This window comes from Rhinoraja longicauda, chromosome 9, assembly GCF_053455715.1.
Source record: "Rhinoraja longicauda isolate Sanriku21f chromosome 9, sRhiLon1.1, whole genome shotgun sequence".
Lineage (NCBI taxonomy): Eukaryota > Metazoa > Chordata > Chondrichthyes > Rajiformes > Arhynchobatidae > Rhinoraja > Rhinoraja longicauda.
In genome coordinates, this window is record NC_135961.1 from 31,137,841 (window position 1) to 31,154,284 (window position 16,444).

Here is a 16,444-nt window from a genome sequence, read left to right on the forward strand (position 1 = left end):
ACTCTCACCAACTTCTACAGATGCTCCGTAGAAAGCATTTTATCAGGATGCATCACAGCATGGTTTGGGAACAGCTCCATCCAAGACCACAAGAAAATGATAGTTGCAGAGAATTGTGGACACAGCCCAGACCATCACACAAACCACCCTCCCTTCTATTGACTCCATTTACACCTCACGCTGCCTTGGCGAGGCCGTCAGCATTATCAAGGACCAGACTCACCCCGGTCACTCCCTCTTCTTCCCTCACCCGTCAGGCAAGAAATCCAGAAGTTTGAAAATGCACACTTCCAGATTCAGGGACAGTTTCTTCCCGACTTTTATCAGGCAACTGAACCATCCTCTGACCAGCTAGAGTGTGGTCCTGACCTCCCATCTACCTCATTGGAGACCTTGGAACTATCTCTAATCAGACTTTATTGGACTTTATCTTGCACTAAATGTTATACCCTTTATTCTGTATCCATATACTTTGAATGACTTGATGTAATCATGTATAGTCTTTTTTTTCGCTTGATAGCGAGCAACAAAAATATATCACTGTATCTTGCTACACATCTCAATAATAAACAAAACAATTTTTTTTCATGAAACCAACCTGTATTCTATATTTAGAAGAATGAGATATCACCTCATTGCAACATAAGAATTTTTGGAAAGTTGTTATGGGCAGAATATTGACCAAGGTTAAAAAATCTAAGACCCTAAGGACACAATTTTGGTATGAGTTGTAGATCATTTCAGTCTGGGAAGAGGAGAAAATTCTTCACTTGAAATGTTCTACTTCATAGGCCTATGCAAGCTTCGCCTTTAACTGCATACGAAGGCAGAGATCAATTATTTTCTAGACATTGTACAAACAGAGGTAAGTAGGTCAGGATGGGAGAATCTATAACCAGAGGACACAAGCCTCAGAATAAAAGGACATACCTTCAGAATGGAGATGAAGAGGTATTTCTTTAGCCAGAGGGTGGTGAATCTGTGGAATTCATTGCCAAAGACAGCTGTGGAGGCCAAGTCACAGGATTTAACTTTGGTCCTACTTCAGGCAATATCTGTCATGGCCAAGTGTTGAGTTTGGTCCTGGTTCAAGGCGTTTATGTCAGTTCAGAGTTTACCATAGAGAAACGGCATGGAAACAGGCCCTTTGGCTCACCGAGCCCACGCCGACCAGTGATCACCGCGAACACTAGCACCATCCAACACACGCATTATCCTACGCACTAAGGACAATTTATAATTTATAGAAGACACTTAACCTCCAAACTGGTACATCTTTGTAGTGTGGGAGGAAACTGGAGCACCTGAGAAAACCCACGCAGTCACAGGGAGAATGTGCAAACTCCGTACAGACAGCACAAGTAGTCAGGATTGAACCTGAGTCTCCAGGGCTGTAAGGCAGCAACTCTACCGCTGCGCCACCAGCATTGGGTTCCACATGTTTCGAGCTGTAACTTGCCTATGTAGCCTCCACCACCTCCTCCTGCAGTACAAGCTCCTCCTCCGCCTCCAAAGCCTCCATTTATTATCCAGCCCCACTTCTTGATAGCCTGTGGACAGGACTGCCCACCTTCACCTCCTTCCGTCAGGGACTTGCCCGACCGCTTGAGGATGGTCACGTCACTCCAACCTCCGCCGCCTCCTGCAAAAACAAAAGGGGAGATATAAAGCCAGCAAAACTAGTGGCATTCAACCGCCACTTACATGACTTGTTCATGACTCAGATTCATAGCTAGCACTATTCCTTGTGTAAGAAGGAACTGCAGATGCAGGTTTAAATCAAAGGTGGACACAAAATGCTGGAGTAACTCAGCGGGACAGGCAGCATCTCTGGAGATGAAGGAATGGGTGACGTTTCGGGTTGAGACTCTTATTCCATATCGGTCTGAAGAGGAGAAATTCTGAAGAAGGGTTCTGACCCGAAACATCACCTATTCCTTGTTTCCATAGATGCTGCCTGACTGGCTGAGGTACTCCAGGATTTTGTGTTTACTATTCCATGTCAATTAAGTCATAGTCATAAAAGCGTGGAAACAGACCCTTCGGCCCAACGTATCCATGCCAACCAAGGTGCCTTATCTACGCAAGTCGCACCTGCCCAAGTTGGAATGGAATACTTTATTGTCACATGTGAATAGGCACAGTGAAATTCTTTGCTTGCATGCCCAATGTATACAGATAGCGGCCACCTATGGCGCTGAAGAAAGTTACAAAGCACGCCGGCTCCTCCTTTTATGCTACCCCCCTCCCCCACACCAGGTTCCCATTGTCCTTTGTTCTCCCACCCTCCCCATTGTCCATTGTTCTTCTCCCTCCCTCATGGCGATCCCCCCACGCTCTCATCGACCGCCGACCGCACGTCGACCCGCGTGGTATCGCCGCCGCCGCGAGGCTTTACCAACGCCTCGGTCTCACCGCCGCTGCCGAGGTCCCACCATCGGTGATATCCTAAGCTTTTCCTATCCATGTACCTGTCCAAGTGTATTTTAAATTTTGTTACAGTACCTGGCTCAATCGCCCCTTCTGGCAGCTCATTCCATACACCCACCACCCTCTCAGTGAAAAAGTGCCTTCTAATGGTCCATAAAGCCATAAGACATAGGAGCAGAATTAGGCCGTTCACTCCATAGGCAATCGGGTCTGTTCTGCCACTCAATTATGGCTGAGCTATATTTCCCTCTCAACTCCATTCTCCTGCCTTCTCCCCGTCACATTTGATGCGCTTACTAATCACAAATCTATTAATCTCCACTTTAAAAATACCCATGGTCTCTACAGCCGTCTGTGGCAATGAATTGACCAGATTCTTCGACCTCTGGCTAAAATAATTCCTCCTCATCTCCTTTCTAAAGGTACATCCTTTTATTCTGAGGCTGTGCCCTCTGGTCCTAGACTGTCCCACTAGTTGAAAATCCTCTCCACATCCACCCTGTCAAGGTCTTTCATTAATCGGTAGATTTCAATAAGGTCCCCCCCTCATCCTTCTAAACTGCAGCAAGTACAGGGCCAGAGGCATCAATTGCTCACAAGTCTGGCATTCGTAACCTGGGGAGAAGCTGTCAATACAGACAAGAAGGTTTGAGACTCAAAGGTTTGAGAATGATCAGCCATGATCACATTGAATGGCGGTGCTGGCTCGAAGGGCTGAATGGCCTACTCCTGCACCTATTGTCTATTGTCTATTGTCACCTATCTCACCTATCCATGTTCTCCAGAGATGCTGCCTGACCCGCTGAGTTACTCCAGCACTTTGCGACTATCTTTGGTATAAACCAGCATCTGCCGTTCTTTGTTTCTACAAGACAATTCCGGGCCTCCTTTCAACACATTATCTGACCTCTATCTTGCAATAATCACTACATGGAAGTTCACTGGTAGAAATTAAGATAACTAATATTCTTAATAAATTTGTTACAATAATGTGAATAAGTACAATTGAACCAATAAATTGTTTAGTATTTCAAATTTCACTTGGATTCTGTCATTTGCTGAAATGAATAGGCATTATACAATCAATTTAATGACTGATTGATCAGGATGAAGCTATTAATACCCTGACTACAAGTGGTGCACTCATGCTCATGGTGGAGCAGGCTAGCTTACACCCTTCAGAATGGATAAAGCAGGGCTTTTTTACTAACTATATCATGTGAAGCATTTTGCTGCAAGTTGTCTTAAGAGCCACATTCATAATGGAACACGCTTCAGCGGAAAAATAGAGTGACTCTGGTGAGATGATCAGTGTGGTATATAAAAAAATGTTAGGCTGAGGCAGTTCAAGAGGCAGTGCCATAAAGAGAACCCTGAATGCAAATTGAATGAATATGAGCCTGATAACAACAGGAAATGTCTTACAGTGAGTGTCAACATTGTCACCGGATTTTCAACAAGGTGAAATAAGTGGTATTTACAGGCCTGTCACTGATGCTGATATGACAGGAAGCACTTTGAGGCAAAGGGCTAAGAATATAATGCAAAAAAAAAAAGTGTAATGCTGCATTTAGATTAAATCCAATTTTAACAATAGCACGTCAGTTAAATATGCTGTCCTTGAAGTGTTAACACACAGCATGTTTTGTGCTAGCATCTCGTCAGGTTCTCTGGAAAAATAAAGCAATGTTGGCCAAAATCAGTTTTTAATGACATTCAAAGGTAGGCACAAGGAACTGCAGATAGTGGTTTATAAAAAAAGACACAAAGTGCTGGATTAACTCAGTGGGTCAGGCATCATCTCTGGAGAACATGGTTAAGTGATAGATCATGAATAATCTAGAAAAAAAAGACACAAAGTGCTGGAGTAACTTGGCTGGTCAGACGACATCTCTGGAGAACGTGACAAGGCGATAGAACATGCATAGTCTGGAAAAAAAGGTACAAAGTGCTGGAGTAATTCAGCGGGTCTGGCTACATGGTCTTTTTTTTGTGAACCGGCATCTGCTGTTCCTTGTGACTCCCTCTTAAGAAGGGCCCTGAACTGAAACATCACCTATCTATGTTCTCCAGAGATGCTGCCCGATCCCCTGAGTTACTCCAGCACCTTATTTTTTTTCCTTATGTCATCTGAAGGCACAAAGGCTCTCAGTGGCCGGGCAAGGAGAGGGGCGATGGTTTGCGGGATGATCCGGATGGAGGCGACGGTTGCAACGGGCCTTGATGGCCAGCTGCAGCTGGGACTTTAAAAATGACGCCAAAACCTGGCGACTTGCCAATGGACAGCGGGCTGTATCTATACATTTTGAACGATCGGGGATTGAACTTATGCATGGCAATAATCTTACTGAACTGCATGCAAAAAAAAGAATTTCACAGTACCTTGGTACATGTGACAATAAAGACCCAGTGAAGCATTGAAGCATGGTGCAGTACGGTGGTGCTGGGGTAGATTAGCAGCCTTTACAGAGCCAGAGACATGGGTTCGATCCTTGTTTCCTCCCACATTCCAAAGACATGCAGGTTTGTAAGTTAATCGGCTTTAGTAAAAATTGTAAATTGTCCCCAGTATGTAGGATAGTGCTCGTGTGCGGGAATCGCTGGTTGGCGCGGACCGAAGAGCCTGTTTCCGCACTGTATCTCCAAACTGAACTAAACACTTAAGAAGATATTGTGCATGCCAGGAGCAGGGACCAGGGGAGGCAGGTGGGAACAGAGATATGTTAGGCCCACCTGAGATAGAACCTGACAGAATTGGAGGACAATTATTTCATCGTCGGGCCAGGCTGACTGCTGCGACTCTGACCCAATGCTGCTGCCATGACAACAGGCCTTGTTGAGGCCCACGTCAAGAGTCTAGATTTTTAAGGATTTTAATACTTAAAAAATTACAAGTTGGTGTTGGAAATGAGGCAACTCTTGTGTACTGGCTCAGTGTAATCTACTACCTGTACACGCTTGTACTTGTATGCAAAAAAAGAATTTCATTATACCTACATCGCTAAAGTTCTGAAAAGCAAATAATTGAGAATTGTAATTATCGAAAGTAAATGAAACTCCAGTTGATTTTTGCAACCCAGTCTCTGAAGAAGAGTACAATCTGGAACCTTGCCTATCCATGTTCTCCAGAGTTGCTGCCTGACCCGCTGAGTTACTCCAGCACTTTGTGTCCCTTTGTGTGAACTAGATCAGCCATGATTGAATGGCGGAGTAGACTTGAAGGGCCGAATGGCCTAATTCTACTCCTATCACTAATGATATGATATAGATATAGGTGGAAGAGGATGAGATGGAGGAAGAGGCGGGATAGTGGGAGAAATCTGCAGTTGTGTTGTGTTAATTCACCATTGCATGTGTTCACTGAAGGAAGGACGGACACAAGGCCATATTGAGACTATTAGGACTGATTAGTCCCTCTGCCTACCCAATTAATTCAAGGCCCCTTAAATAATAATTACAAACTGTATTTTCAGCATTAAACTACAGTTATGGTGTAGCAGTTTTATTTCAATTGGGATTTACGGCGTAATCGACACAATAAAGATAATTCTATATAAAGTCTTGCAGACAATCCTTGATGAATTGGTGAAAAGTGATCCAATGCTAATGTATCAGCAATCTATTTGAAGTAATTATGAAGTGATCAATAAGGCCAACGACTGAAGGATTTAAGTCTTCATAAATCAAGGAATTTCACAGTGTGATTGTTTTGCAAGGGCATGTTGTTCCCATGGTCTTTTGATAACAGGTTTAGTTTAGAGATACAGCGTGGAACCAGGCCCTTTGGCCCACTGAGTCCGTGCCGACCAGCAGCATCTGGTCAGTCGACTGGTCGTGCCAACTCTAGTTCTATCCTATATACTTGGGATAATTTACAGAGGCCAATTAACCTACAAACCTGCACGTCTTTGGGATGTGGGAGGAAAACGGAGCACCCGAAGGAAACCCACGCGGTCACAGGGAGAACATACAGACTCCATGCAGATAGCACCTGGAGTCAGGATCAAACCCGGATCCCTGGTGCTGTAAGGCAGCAATGCTACTGCTGCACCATTGAAATACTTACTAAACACAACTTTAGACTGACAAAAGCAAAACCTACAGGAAAGATAACATATGTAGACAATAATGAGAGAAAGATGTAGACACAAGGAACCGCAGATATTGGTTTATAAAAAAAGACACAAAGTGCTGGAGTAACTCAACAGGTCAGGCAACATCCCTAGAGAGCATGGACGGGTGATGGTTCAGGCTGGGACCCTTCTTCGGTTCTGAAGAAGAAAGCTGTTCTTATATATCTGAAGGGTCTCGACCCAAAACGTCACCCATTCCTTCTCTCCGGAGATGCTGTCACGCTGTGTTACTCCAGTATTTTGTGTCTATCTTATGTAGCATATGCCTTCCTGGACAATTAAAGCATATGGAGAATGAATGAGTAGTAAATTGAGTAAAGATTTCTGCAGTTAAATAACTGACCTGCTCAAGATCAGACATCAGCCAGTACCTCTGGAAGTGTGTCAACACCCTCAGAAAAAAGGACATTTAAACTTAGACACAAAATTCCGGTTGTAACTCAGCGGGTCAGGCAGCATCTATGGAGAAAAGGTATAGATGGTGTTTTGGGTCAGAACTTGGGTCTGAAGAAGGGTTCTGACCCGAAACATCCTTTTCTCCATTGATGCTGCCTGGCCCGCTGAGTTACTCCAGCATTTTGTGTTTATCTAAGGTATAAACCAGCATCTGCAGCTCCTTCCGACACATTCAAACTTTCCAGATTTAGTGCTTGATGTCATCCACACGATAACATCTTGGTTTTCTTTTACTTAATGCTCAGAATATTAAAGACATTTTAATTTTAACAATAATTTAAAAAAAACTATAGAAGGGTAATTGGAAATCTGATTTGGTGTGCTAATTTCTTTGCAATACATTTGATTGTGTGGAATGGATAGACTGACATGAGAGATGCATGAAACAACCATCTCTTTTTGGCTTACACTGATCTCCTTGAATAAAAGAAAACAAGTGCATGACCTTTTGTGTTACGTCAAGCATAAGTCCCCAGACATTCTCGTGCTCTAAGCAGAGGTATATATTTCAGAGCTGACAATACAGACAGAAATTCCCTTGCAGGTATAAAACTACATTTGGCAAAATATAGGATCCAGACCCAGACAAAGTAGCATTGATATGTGCAGACGATAGACACAAAGTGCTGGTATCACAAAATGCTGGAGTAACTCAGCAGGTCAGGCAGCATCTAGGAGAGAGGGAATGGGTGACGTTTCGGGTCGAGACCCTTCTTCAGACTGAGTTACTCCAGCATTTTGTGACACCTTCGATTTGTACCAGTATCTGCAGTTATTTTCCGACACAAAGTGCTGGAGTAACTCAGCGAGTCAAGCAGCATCTCTGCAGAAAAAGGGGTGGGGGTGGTGAAGAGCAGGAGGCGAGAAAGGACCAGGACCAGTCAGGGATGGCTACAAATGATCTCAGGTAGGGAGGTGCCCTGGTGGGCCCATTGCTAGCTAGGGAAGGTATGATCTCAAAAGGGAAACAATATGGTAAACTGGTTAAACAGCAAAGGTGGAGGAAGAGGATGGGGGGAGGGGGGGGGGGGGGGAAGGGAGTGAAGGTAGAAGTTACTTAAAATGAGAGAAGTCAATGTTCATACCGCTGGGTTGTAAGCTACCCAAGCAAAATCTGATAGATACAAAATTCTGGAGTAACGTAGCGGGTCAGGCAGCATCTCTGAAGAAAAGGGAGAGGTAACGTTTCAGTTGAAACCCTTTTTCAGACTGAGAGTCGGGGGAGGAGGCAACTGGAGGTATGAAAAGGCTCCGAACTAATCAGAGGCGGCACCGATGACCAAGGAAAGATGGAGCCTACAATGGTCCATTGTTGGCTGTGGAAGAGGTGATAACAAAGGGATATATGGATCTGAATAAAGCAAGGATTACTTAAAATTAGAGAAATCAAAATTCTGGGTTGTCGGGTTGTAAACTGCCCAAGCGAAATATGAGGTTCCTGCAATTTGCGTGTGGGCTCACTCTGGAGGCCTAGGATAGAAAGGTCAGTTTGGGAATGGGAAGGGGAGTTTAAATGGTTGGTAACCGGGAGATCCAGTAGGCCTTGGCGGACCGAACGTAATTGTTCAGTGAAATATCCTGATTGTGCACAAGGTAGGAAACATGCAAAGTCTTTTGACCAAAAGAAGCTGGTCAAGGATACCACTCACCTGCTGCACCAGATCTGCCGTTCACTCCATGAATAGAAGTATCAGTTTCTAACTTCTCCTCTGGGAAACTGGAATCTTTACTCAGATAGGCTTTGCCACCTCCACCTGCTGCTATCACCAATGGGACTGGTTCCCCCTTGTCCATCTGGAATATTGCAGAGATCAAATACAATGTTAAATACGGTTAAAGGAAATTAAACTTCTGGGAGGCTTCTTCCCAGCTGTTATCAGGCAACTGAACCATCCTATCTCCAACTAGAGAACAATCCTGACCCATCATCGACCTGATTGGAGACCCTCGGACTATCTTTAATCAGACTTTATTGCACTTTATCTTGCACTAAATGTTTATCCCCTTTATTAGGATCTGTACACTATGGGTGGCTCGATTGTAATCATGTGTAGTCTTTCCGCTGACTGGATAGCACGCACCAAAAAGGTTTTCACTGTACTTCAGTTCACGTAATAATAAACTAAACTAAACTGAACTAAACTAAACTGGATTTACTTTTGGCTTATGAAAAGTTTCCTCTAGTTCAAAGTTTAAATTAGCATTTTCAATTAAAATAAAACTATTTAATTTTTTCTTGTCGTTTCTGGATAGTAACTTTTCTGATACTGAAGGTTGCAAAGTTGTAAGCAAATTTGTAATCAAGAAAGCAATACTGGCCTTGGAGCATGTATTGTGGTGATTCACAGAATTAACTATAAATGTCACTATGGAAATGGATTGAAACAAATGAGAACGATAAGCAAATAGTTGAAAGTGAAATCTACTGCTACCCTGTATTTATGGTCACCAAACTGGTCCATTGAAAAGAAAAAAAAAATTGCATTTGTGTCCAAGCTTTCACGACCCTCGGGAAATCTCAAAGCACTTTTCAGTCACTGAGGTTCTTCCTCTTTCACCAGGGGTGATGGTGGATAGTTAATAGATAGTGATAGATAGATAGTGGCTCTCAAGAGGCTTTTAGATAGGCACATGGATGGGAATGGAGGGATATGGATCACGCAGCCCGAGGATATGGGTCATGCAGGCTGAGGGGATGGATCACGCAGCCCGAGGATATGGGTCATGCAGGCTGAGGGGATGGATCACGCAGCCCGAGGATATGGGTCATGCAGGCTGAGGGGATGGATCACGCAGCCCGAGGATATGGGTCATGCAGGCTGAGGGGATGGATCACGCAGCCCGAGGATATGGGTCATGCAGGCTGAGGGGATGGATCACGCAGCCCGAGGATATGGGTCATGCAGGCTGAGGGGATGAAGGGATATTTGCAGGCTGATGGGGTGGAGGGGATGAAGGGATATGAATCCCTTGCAGGCTAAGGAGGAGGACGAATGGAGTGATATGGTTCACGTGCAGCCTAACATCACATTCGGTACTGACATTGTGGGCCGAAGATCTTGTTCCTGTGCTGTACTATTCTGTGTTCTATGTTCTTAGGTATAGGGTAGCGCTAAATAATGAGGCCATCAAACCCAATAAAGACATTACCGAACAAATCCCAAGCATGCAAACAAATCAGTTCCATCAGGACATAAGATTTTATGAGTTATAAAAATTAAATAAGAACTTTGCTCTGAATAGAAATTCGGTTCACCGAACAATAATTTGTGAGAATATTTAAATTATAGGATTATAAATTCAGCGATACAGTTGGCTTCACAACATTAATCTACTCTTGCTGTTTGTTATGGTCGAACATAAAAAGGAGTTTTACTTCATTTGGAAAAATCTGTTTGGTTTTAATATTCAAGAAAGCATTACTGGCCTTGGAGCATGTATTGTGGTGATTCACAGAATTAACTATAAATGTCACTATGGAAATGGATTGAAACAAATGAGAACGATAAGGTTGACCAGTTTAAGGTGTTTACAATAAGAAATGGATTTTACTATTCTTTATTCTGGCAGAAGAATCTGGAACAAAGCAGCATATTAGAATTAGGCTCAAACTAATCAACAATCAAACAAGAATACATTTTCTGCACTAAACGATGTAAAGTGTGAAACAACTGCTCCAGAAAGTCACACATACAAAATCAATTGAGTTAAAAAATCAATTTGTTATAACATTCGGCTTCTTTAATTCTACCCCAGAGAAACAAGGTGAGTTCTGTGCTGATTTTGTGGGTGCAATGTGAAGCAAATCTTCCACTCGCCTTTGGCCAAACTCTTTCTTTAACAGGGGCCCCACTTCACTCAATGCCATGAAGTCCTAGTCAATCTCCAACGAGTGTGCCCTTAACTCATGGTAAAATAACAATGAAGAAGAAACATAGTTTCGCTGAACACTTGCGATTGTTCATGTTCATAGGTTATAGGAGCAGAATTAGGCCACTCCACCAGGTCTACTCCACCGTTCAATCATGGCTGATCTATCTTTCCCTCTCAACCCCATTCTCCTGCCTTCCCCCTGCCACCCTTACCACTTGGTCTGCCAAGGCCTCATATGTCGCTCACACCCCGACGGTATGAACATTGAATTCTCCAATTTTAGATAACCTCCTCCTGAACCCCCAGCAACCTTCCCGATCTACCCCCACCCTCTTTTTCTTCCCCCTCTTCTCTCTTGTGCCCCACTTAGACTCCTATTATTTCCCTTCCTCCCCTCCTGCTACTTTCCTCTCTCTAGTTTCCAATTTGCAACTTTTTAATCCTCTCTCGCACCTGCTTTTATCTCTGGCCTTTGATCCAACCATCTGCCTAGCAACCCCCCCCCCCCCCCCCCCTTCGTGTCCACCTATTACCTGCCACGCTTTGTCTGGTCTCTCCCCTCTTCTAGCTTTCTTCTCACCAGTCCCCCTACAATCAGTCTGAAGAAGGGTCTCGTCCCGAAACCTGTCCATGTTCTCCAGAGATAGACACAAATTGTTGGAGTAACTTAGCGGATCAAGCAGCATCTCTGGAGAAAAAAAGATAGGTGACGTTTCGGGTCGGGGCCCTTCTCCAGTGGTGCTGCCTAATCTGCTGAGTTACTCCAACACCATGTATCCTTTTGTGCATTAAGCAGCATCTGCAGTTCCTTGTTTCTACGGGATGAAGAATTTTGTCCTGGTATGCCCTGAGGAAACGGTTCCACGCTGAACTTTTAAAGCAGAATAAAAGCTGAGGGGAAACATATAAGATAATTAGGGGATTGGACACATTAGAGGCAGATAACATGTTCCCAATGTTGGGGGAGTCCAGAACAAGGGGCCACAGTTTGAGAATAAGGGGTAGGCCATTTAGAACGGAGATGAGGAAGAACTTTTTCAGTCAGAGGGTGGTGAAGGTGTGGAATTCTCTGCCTCAGAAGGCAGTGGAGGCCAGTTCGTTGGATGCTTTCAAGAGAGAGCTGGATAGAGCTCTTAAGGATAGCGGAGTGAGGGGGTATGGGGAGAAGGCAGGAACGGGGTACTGATTGATAGTGATCAGCCATGATCGCATTGAATGGCGGTGCTGGCTCGAAGGGCTGAATGGCCTACTCCTGCACCTATTGTCTATTGTCTATTGTCTATTGTCTATTGTCTATTGTCTATTGAAATGCTTAATAAGCTGTTCATGTAAACAAACAAAATGCATTTGGAATGTGTCTGTGTTCTTTTATAAGTCCCTGTGGTCTGGATGGATCACTGGATGGATTTAAGAGAGAGTTGGATAGAGCTCTCGGGGCTAGTGGAATCAAGAGATAAGGGGAGAAGGCAGGCACAGGTTACTAATTGTGGATGATCAGCCATGATCACAATGAATGGCGGTGCTGGCTCAAAGGGCCGAATGGCCTCTTCCTGCACATATTTTCTATGTTTCTTTGTTTCTATGTCTGACTGTCGCCAAGATTACAAGTCAACACATAACTAACAAACATGGTTTCAGCAAGTCTGAAATGAAAGTGGTAAACATCAGAAACAGCGCTGGACTAAAACCCATTGATGAAGTTCCAAAATGCTGATAAACTCAGACTTTTCCCCATTGAAACAGTTCTGATCTGCTAATGCTTATTGAATAATAAATTAATCATGTTTCTATATTGATCAGTTCATGGACTTAGTCAGAGTCTTCAAAACAATCAGAGAAACAGATATATTACAATATTGCAGAAATGTATAAGATTAATTACAGCACCAGAGACCCAGGTTTGATCCTGACTATGGGTGCTGTCTGTACGGGGTTTGTACGTTCTCCCCGTGACCGCGTGGGTTTTCTCCGGCAGCTCCAGTTTCCTCCCACACTCCAAAGACGTACAGGTTTGCAGGCTAATTGGCTTGGTAACATTGGTAAATTGTCCCTGTTGTGTGCGGGATAGTGTGTTAGTGTGCAGGGATTGTTGTTCGGTGCGGACCCGGTGGGCCGAAGGGCCTGTTTCTGCACTGTATCTCTAAACTTATGGGCAGCTGAAGATTGGGTTATAATAGTGGGGGATTTTAATCTTCTCAATATTGACTGGAATTACCTATGTGCAAGGGGCTTAGATGGGGCGGAATATGTTATGTGTCCAAGAACGTTTTTTGAGATTATAAGATAATTCGACTAGTGAAGGGGATGTACTTGACCTTATCTGAGAAAATAAACTAGGCAGGTGGTGACAGAGTTGGTGGGAAAAGGCGACCTCGTCCAGCAACTCAAACACCCAGGAACGAAGGAGAATTCAGAGAGTGGTAGACATTGCCTAGTCTATCATAGATACTGACCTCCCCACCATCCAAGTGATCTATAGAATGCACTACCTGAGAAAAACAACCAATATCATCAAAGTCCCACACCACACTGGCCATTCTCTAATTTCTCTGCCACCATCGGGGTGGCACGGTGGTACAGCGGTAGAGTTTCTGCCTTGCAGCGCCAGAGACCCGGGTTTGATCCTGACTATAGGTATTATCTGTATGGAGTTTGTACATTCTCCCTGTGACCACATGGGATTTCTTCGGGTGTTCTGGTTTCCTCCCATATTCCAAAGACGTACAGATTTGTAGGTTAATTGGCTTCTGTAAATTGTAAATTGTCCCTCATGTGTAGGATAGTGGAATCAGCAGTAAATCGGAATATTTTTTATTTTGTCAAGAAATAATCCAGTTCCCTTTCAAAAATGTGTAGGAAGGAACTGCAGATGCTGGTTTATCCCGAAGATAGAAACAAAATTCTGGAGTAACTTCAGTAAGTCCGAAGAAGAGTTCTGACCCGAAACGTCACCTATTCCTTTTCTCCAGAGATGCTGCCTGACCTGCTGATTCACTCCAGCATTTTGTGTCCCTTTTGAAATTATTAATTCATTTGTTTTCATTAGTCTTTTAAGTTGTTCCTTTTGTTTTTACCATGAATTGCTGCATTCATGAAGTTGAAAATTAATTATCTGCATTATTAATTGTAATTTAATTTGTTGACTACACCGTGTTACCTCTCTTAGGTGTCTTCACATCTCCAGGGCCCCAATCATTGTTTGTTTTGTAAGTGCTCCTTTTCATAATCCTTAATCTATTCTCTTTTATTTAATGCAACACCTTAAAAATAATCACGCATACATCAAGCATTTCATTGAAATACTCGATCTTACATTTATGTTTCCATACATATAAAGTGATGGAAAAAGACCAAATGAAATCTCCTCAAATAACTAAGATGGAAACGTACAATAAAAATGTCATTAAATCTTACTGATTGAATACGATATTCTGAAATTGGAAAAATCAGATTTATAAAGGTTATAAAGGCTTATGAATTCCATTAAGCAAGGTCATCGGAAGGGAAAAAAGATTGATGGACCTTTCCTACCCTAATCAGATACAAAAATAAGATGACGCTTAGTATTTCAGTTAGGAAGGATTATCCTGCATTGGTTTACATGATGATGTTGCTTTGATGTTAAATTAATCCCACAGGGTTAACTTCCAGCAACATTCAAGTTATTAATGAGGTGAAATAGATCTATTATCCTGATGAATAAATAACAAAAATGCATATTTGCACAGTGCCTTGCTAAATTTGGCCTAAAGAGATGGGATAGGGCGGGAAGGTTGTGGGGAAATAACCTTGCCCAGACTTTTAATGGAACTTTTTTATTCATTCAATACTTCAGGCTTAGTTAATGAGCAATGTATTGTTTTTGTGTTTATACGATGCAAAATGGAAGGAATGTGAGAATTTTGATTAACTCCTCAATTCTCCTTTTAGAGGGCTGGGGAAGAGGAAGAGGTCAAAGTTTTTTGCCTGTCCTTCCTCACTGCAGTGCAGCTTCTGGGACTGAGGTATAATGCTGAACAGATTTCTTTTTATTTTCAAAAGTGAACTTTATTCAGTGTAAAAAATATACAAGAACAGTGCAAAAACTCTTCAGACATTCTCAGCGTCTATACATTAGTGTCATATTCAGTAGTGTTTGCAAACTACCTTTAAAACAAGCACCCTTGCCACTCTTGTGGCCCCCCTAGGTGATATCCCTTTAAGGCGGCACAGTGACAGGGTTGCTGCCTAACAGTGCCACACACCCGGGTTCGATCCTGACTTTGGGTGCTGTCTGTATGAAGTTTGTATGTTCTTCCTGTGACTGCATGGGTTTTTTCCGGGTGCTCCGGTTTCCTCCCACAAAGGTTTGTAGGCTACTTGGTATTAGTAAGTTGTAAATTTGGCACTAGTGTGTGTAGGTTAGTGTATAGGATACGTACTCCTTCAGTCTGGAATGGGCCAATTGGCAACATTCCTTGGCAGACATCTCACTGTGTTGGGAGGCTAATAGATGTCCACAAGTGCCACCAAATATATTTATTGCCAAAATTAACTCAACTGGGCAGCAGTACTGATGCATAATGTAGTTATGTTATCCTTTCATAAGGAGCGATAGGAATTGGATGAAACTCATCACAAAAATATTCTACTTCACTTTTCAAGTAAATTAGAGTTAACCTTCTTTTAATGATGTGAATTAGGCCTATTATCTAGATGTGTAACAGACAGAAATGCATATTTGCATACTGTGATAATTTGGCCTAAAGAGATGTGATGAGGTAGGAAGATTACAGCAGTTTGTTTACAACAGTTTATTTACTAGCAGAAGAGAGCATAGAAGCATAGAACGCAGAGCATATACCGAATGTGTCACTCGGTTTATAGTCCTTGTGTCACTCGGTATATAGTCAATTTCTCAATATTATTTAATTAATCCCACTCCCTTACAACAAAAGTATTTTCTCATGCCACTGCTGGATCTTTTTAGCAATTACATTACTCTGCGGCCACAAACCCTTCTGCTTACAAAGACTGGTTCTCTTTATTTACTTCATAAAGAACATATCTTAATGCTGAACAACCTCCTTCAACCCTCTGTTAAGTTTCTTTGCTCCAAAAAACCCAGCTGCTCCAGTCTCCTAACATGAATATTACTGGTGGCACAGTAGCAAACTGGTAGAGCTGCTACCTCACAGAGCCAGAGACCTGGTTCGATCCTGATCTTGGGTGCTGTCTGTGTGGAGTTTGCATGTTCTCCATGTGACTGCATGGGTTTCCTCCCACGTCCCAAAGACATGTGGGCTTGATGGTTAATTGGCCCATGTAAATTGCCTCAAGTGTGTAGGGCGCGGATGTGAAAGTGGGATAACATAGAAGTAGTGTGAACAGATGATCAATGGACAGCATGGACTCGGTGGACCATAGGGCCTGTTTCCATGCTATAACGCTAAAATTAAAGCTATTTATTCACTGAAGTCCCTCAATCCTTGTGTTTTAGGGTGTTTTTGCTTTGCAAGTCCTTTAAGAATTTGATATACTTCTTAATATGTGGTGCCTTGGTGTTCTAGTCA

General features: G+C 43.0%; 1 protein-coding gene across 2 annotated transcripts in view; it reads right to left on the reverse strand.

The window, feature by feature from the left end:
* The window catches only part of LOC144596574 (ALK tyrosine kinase receptor-like), an 887,900-nt gene that overhangs the window by 54,273 nt on the left and 817,183 nt on the right, over window positions 1-16,444 (reverse strand). For both annotated transcript variants that reach the window (XM_078405054.1, XM_078405053.1), the window contains exons 16-17: window positions 8,669-8,813; window positions 1,460-1,642 (exon numbers count right to left, since the gene is read on the reverse strand). In XM_078405054.1, the coding sequence (XP_078261180.1) occupies window positions 1,460-1,642; window positions 8,669-8,813 (328 nt within the window). The remainder of the gene's footprint in view (window positions 1-1,459; window positions 1,643-8,668; window positions 8,814-16,444) is intronic.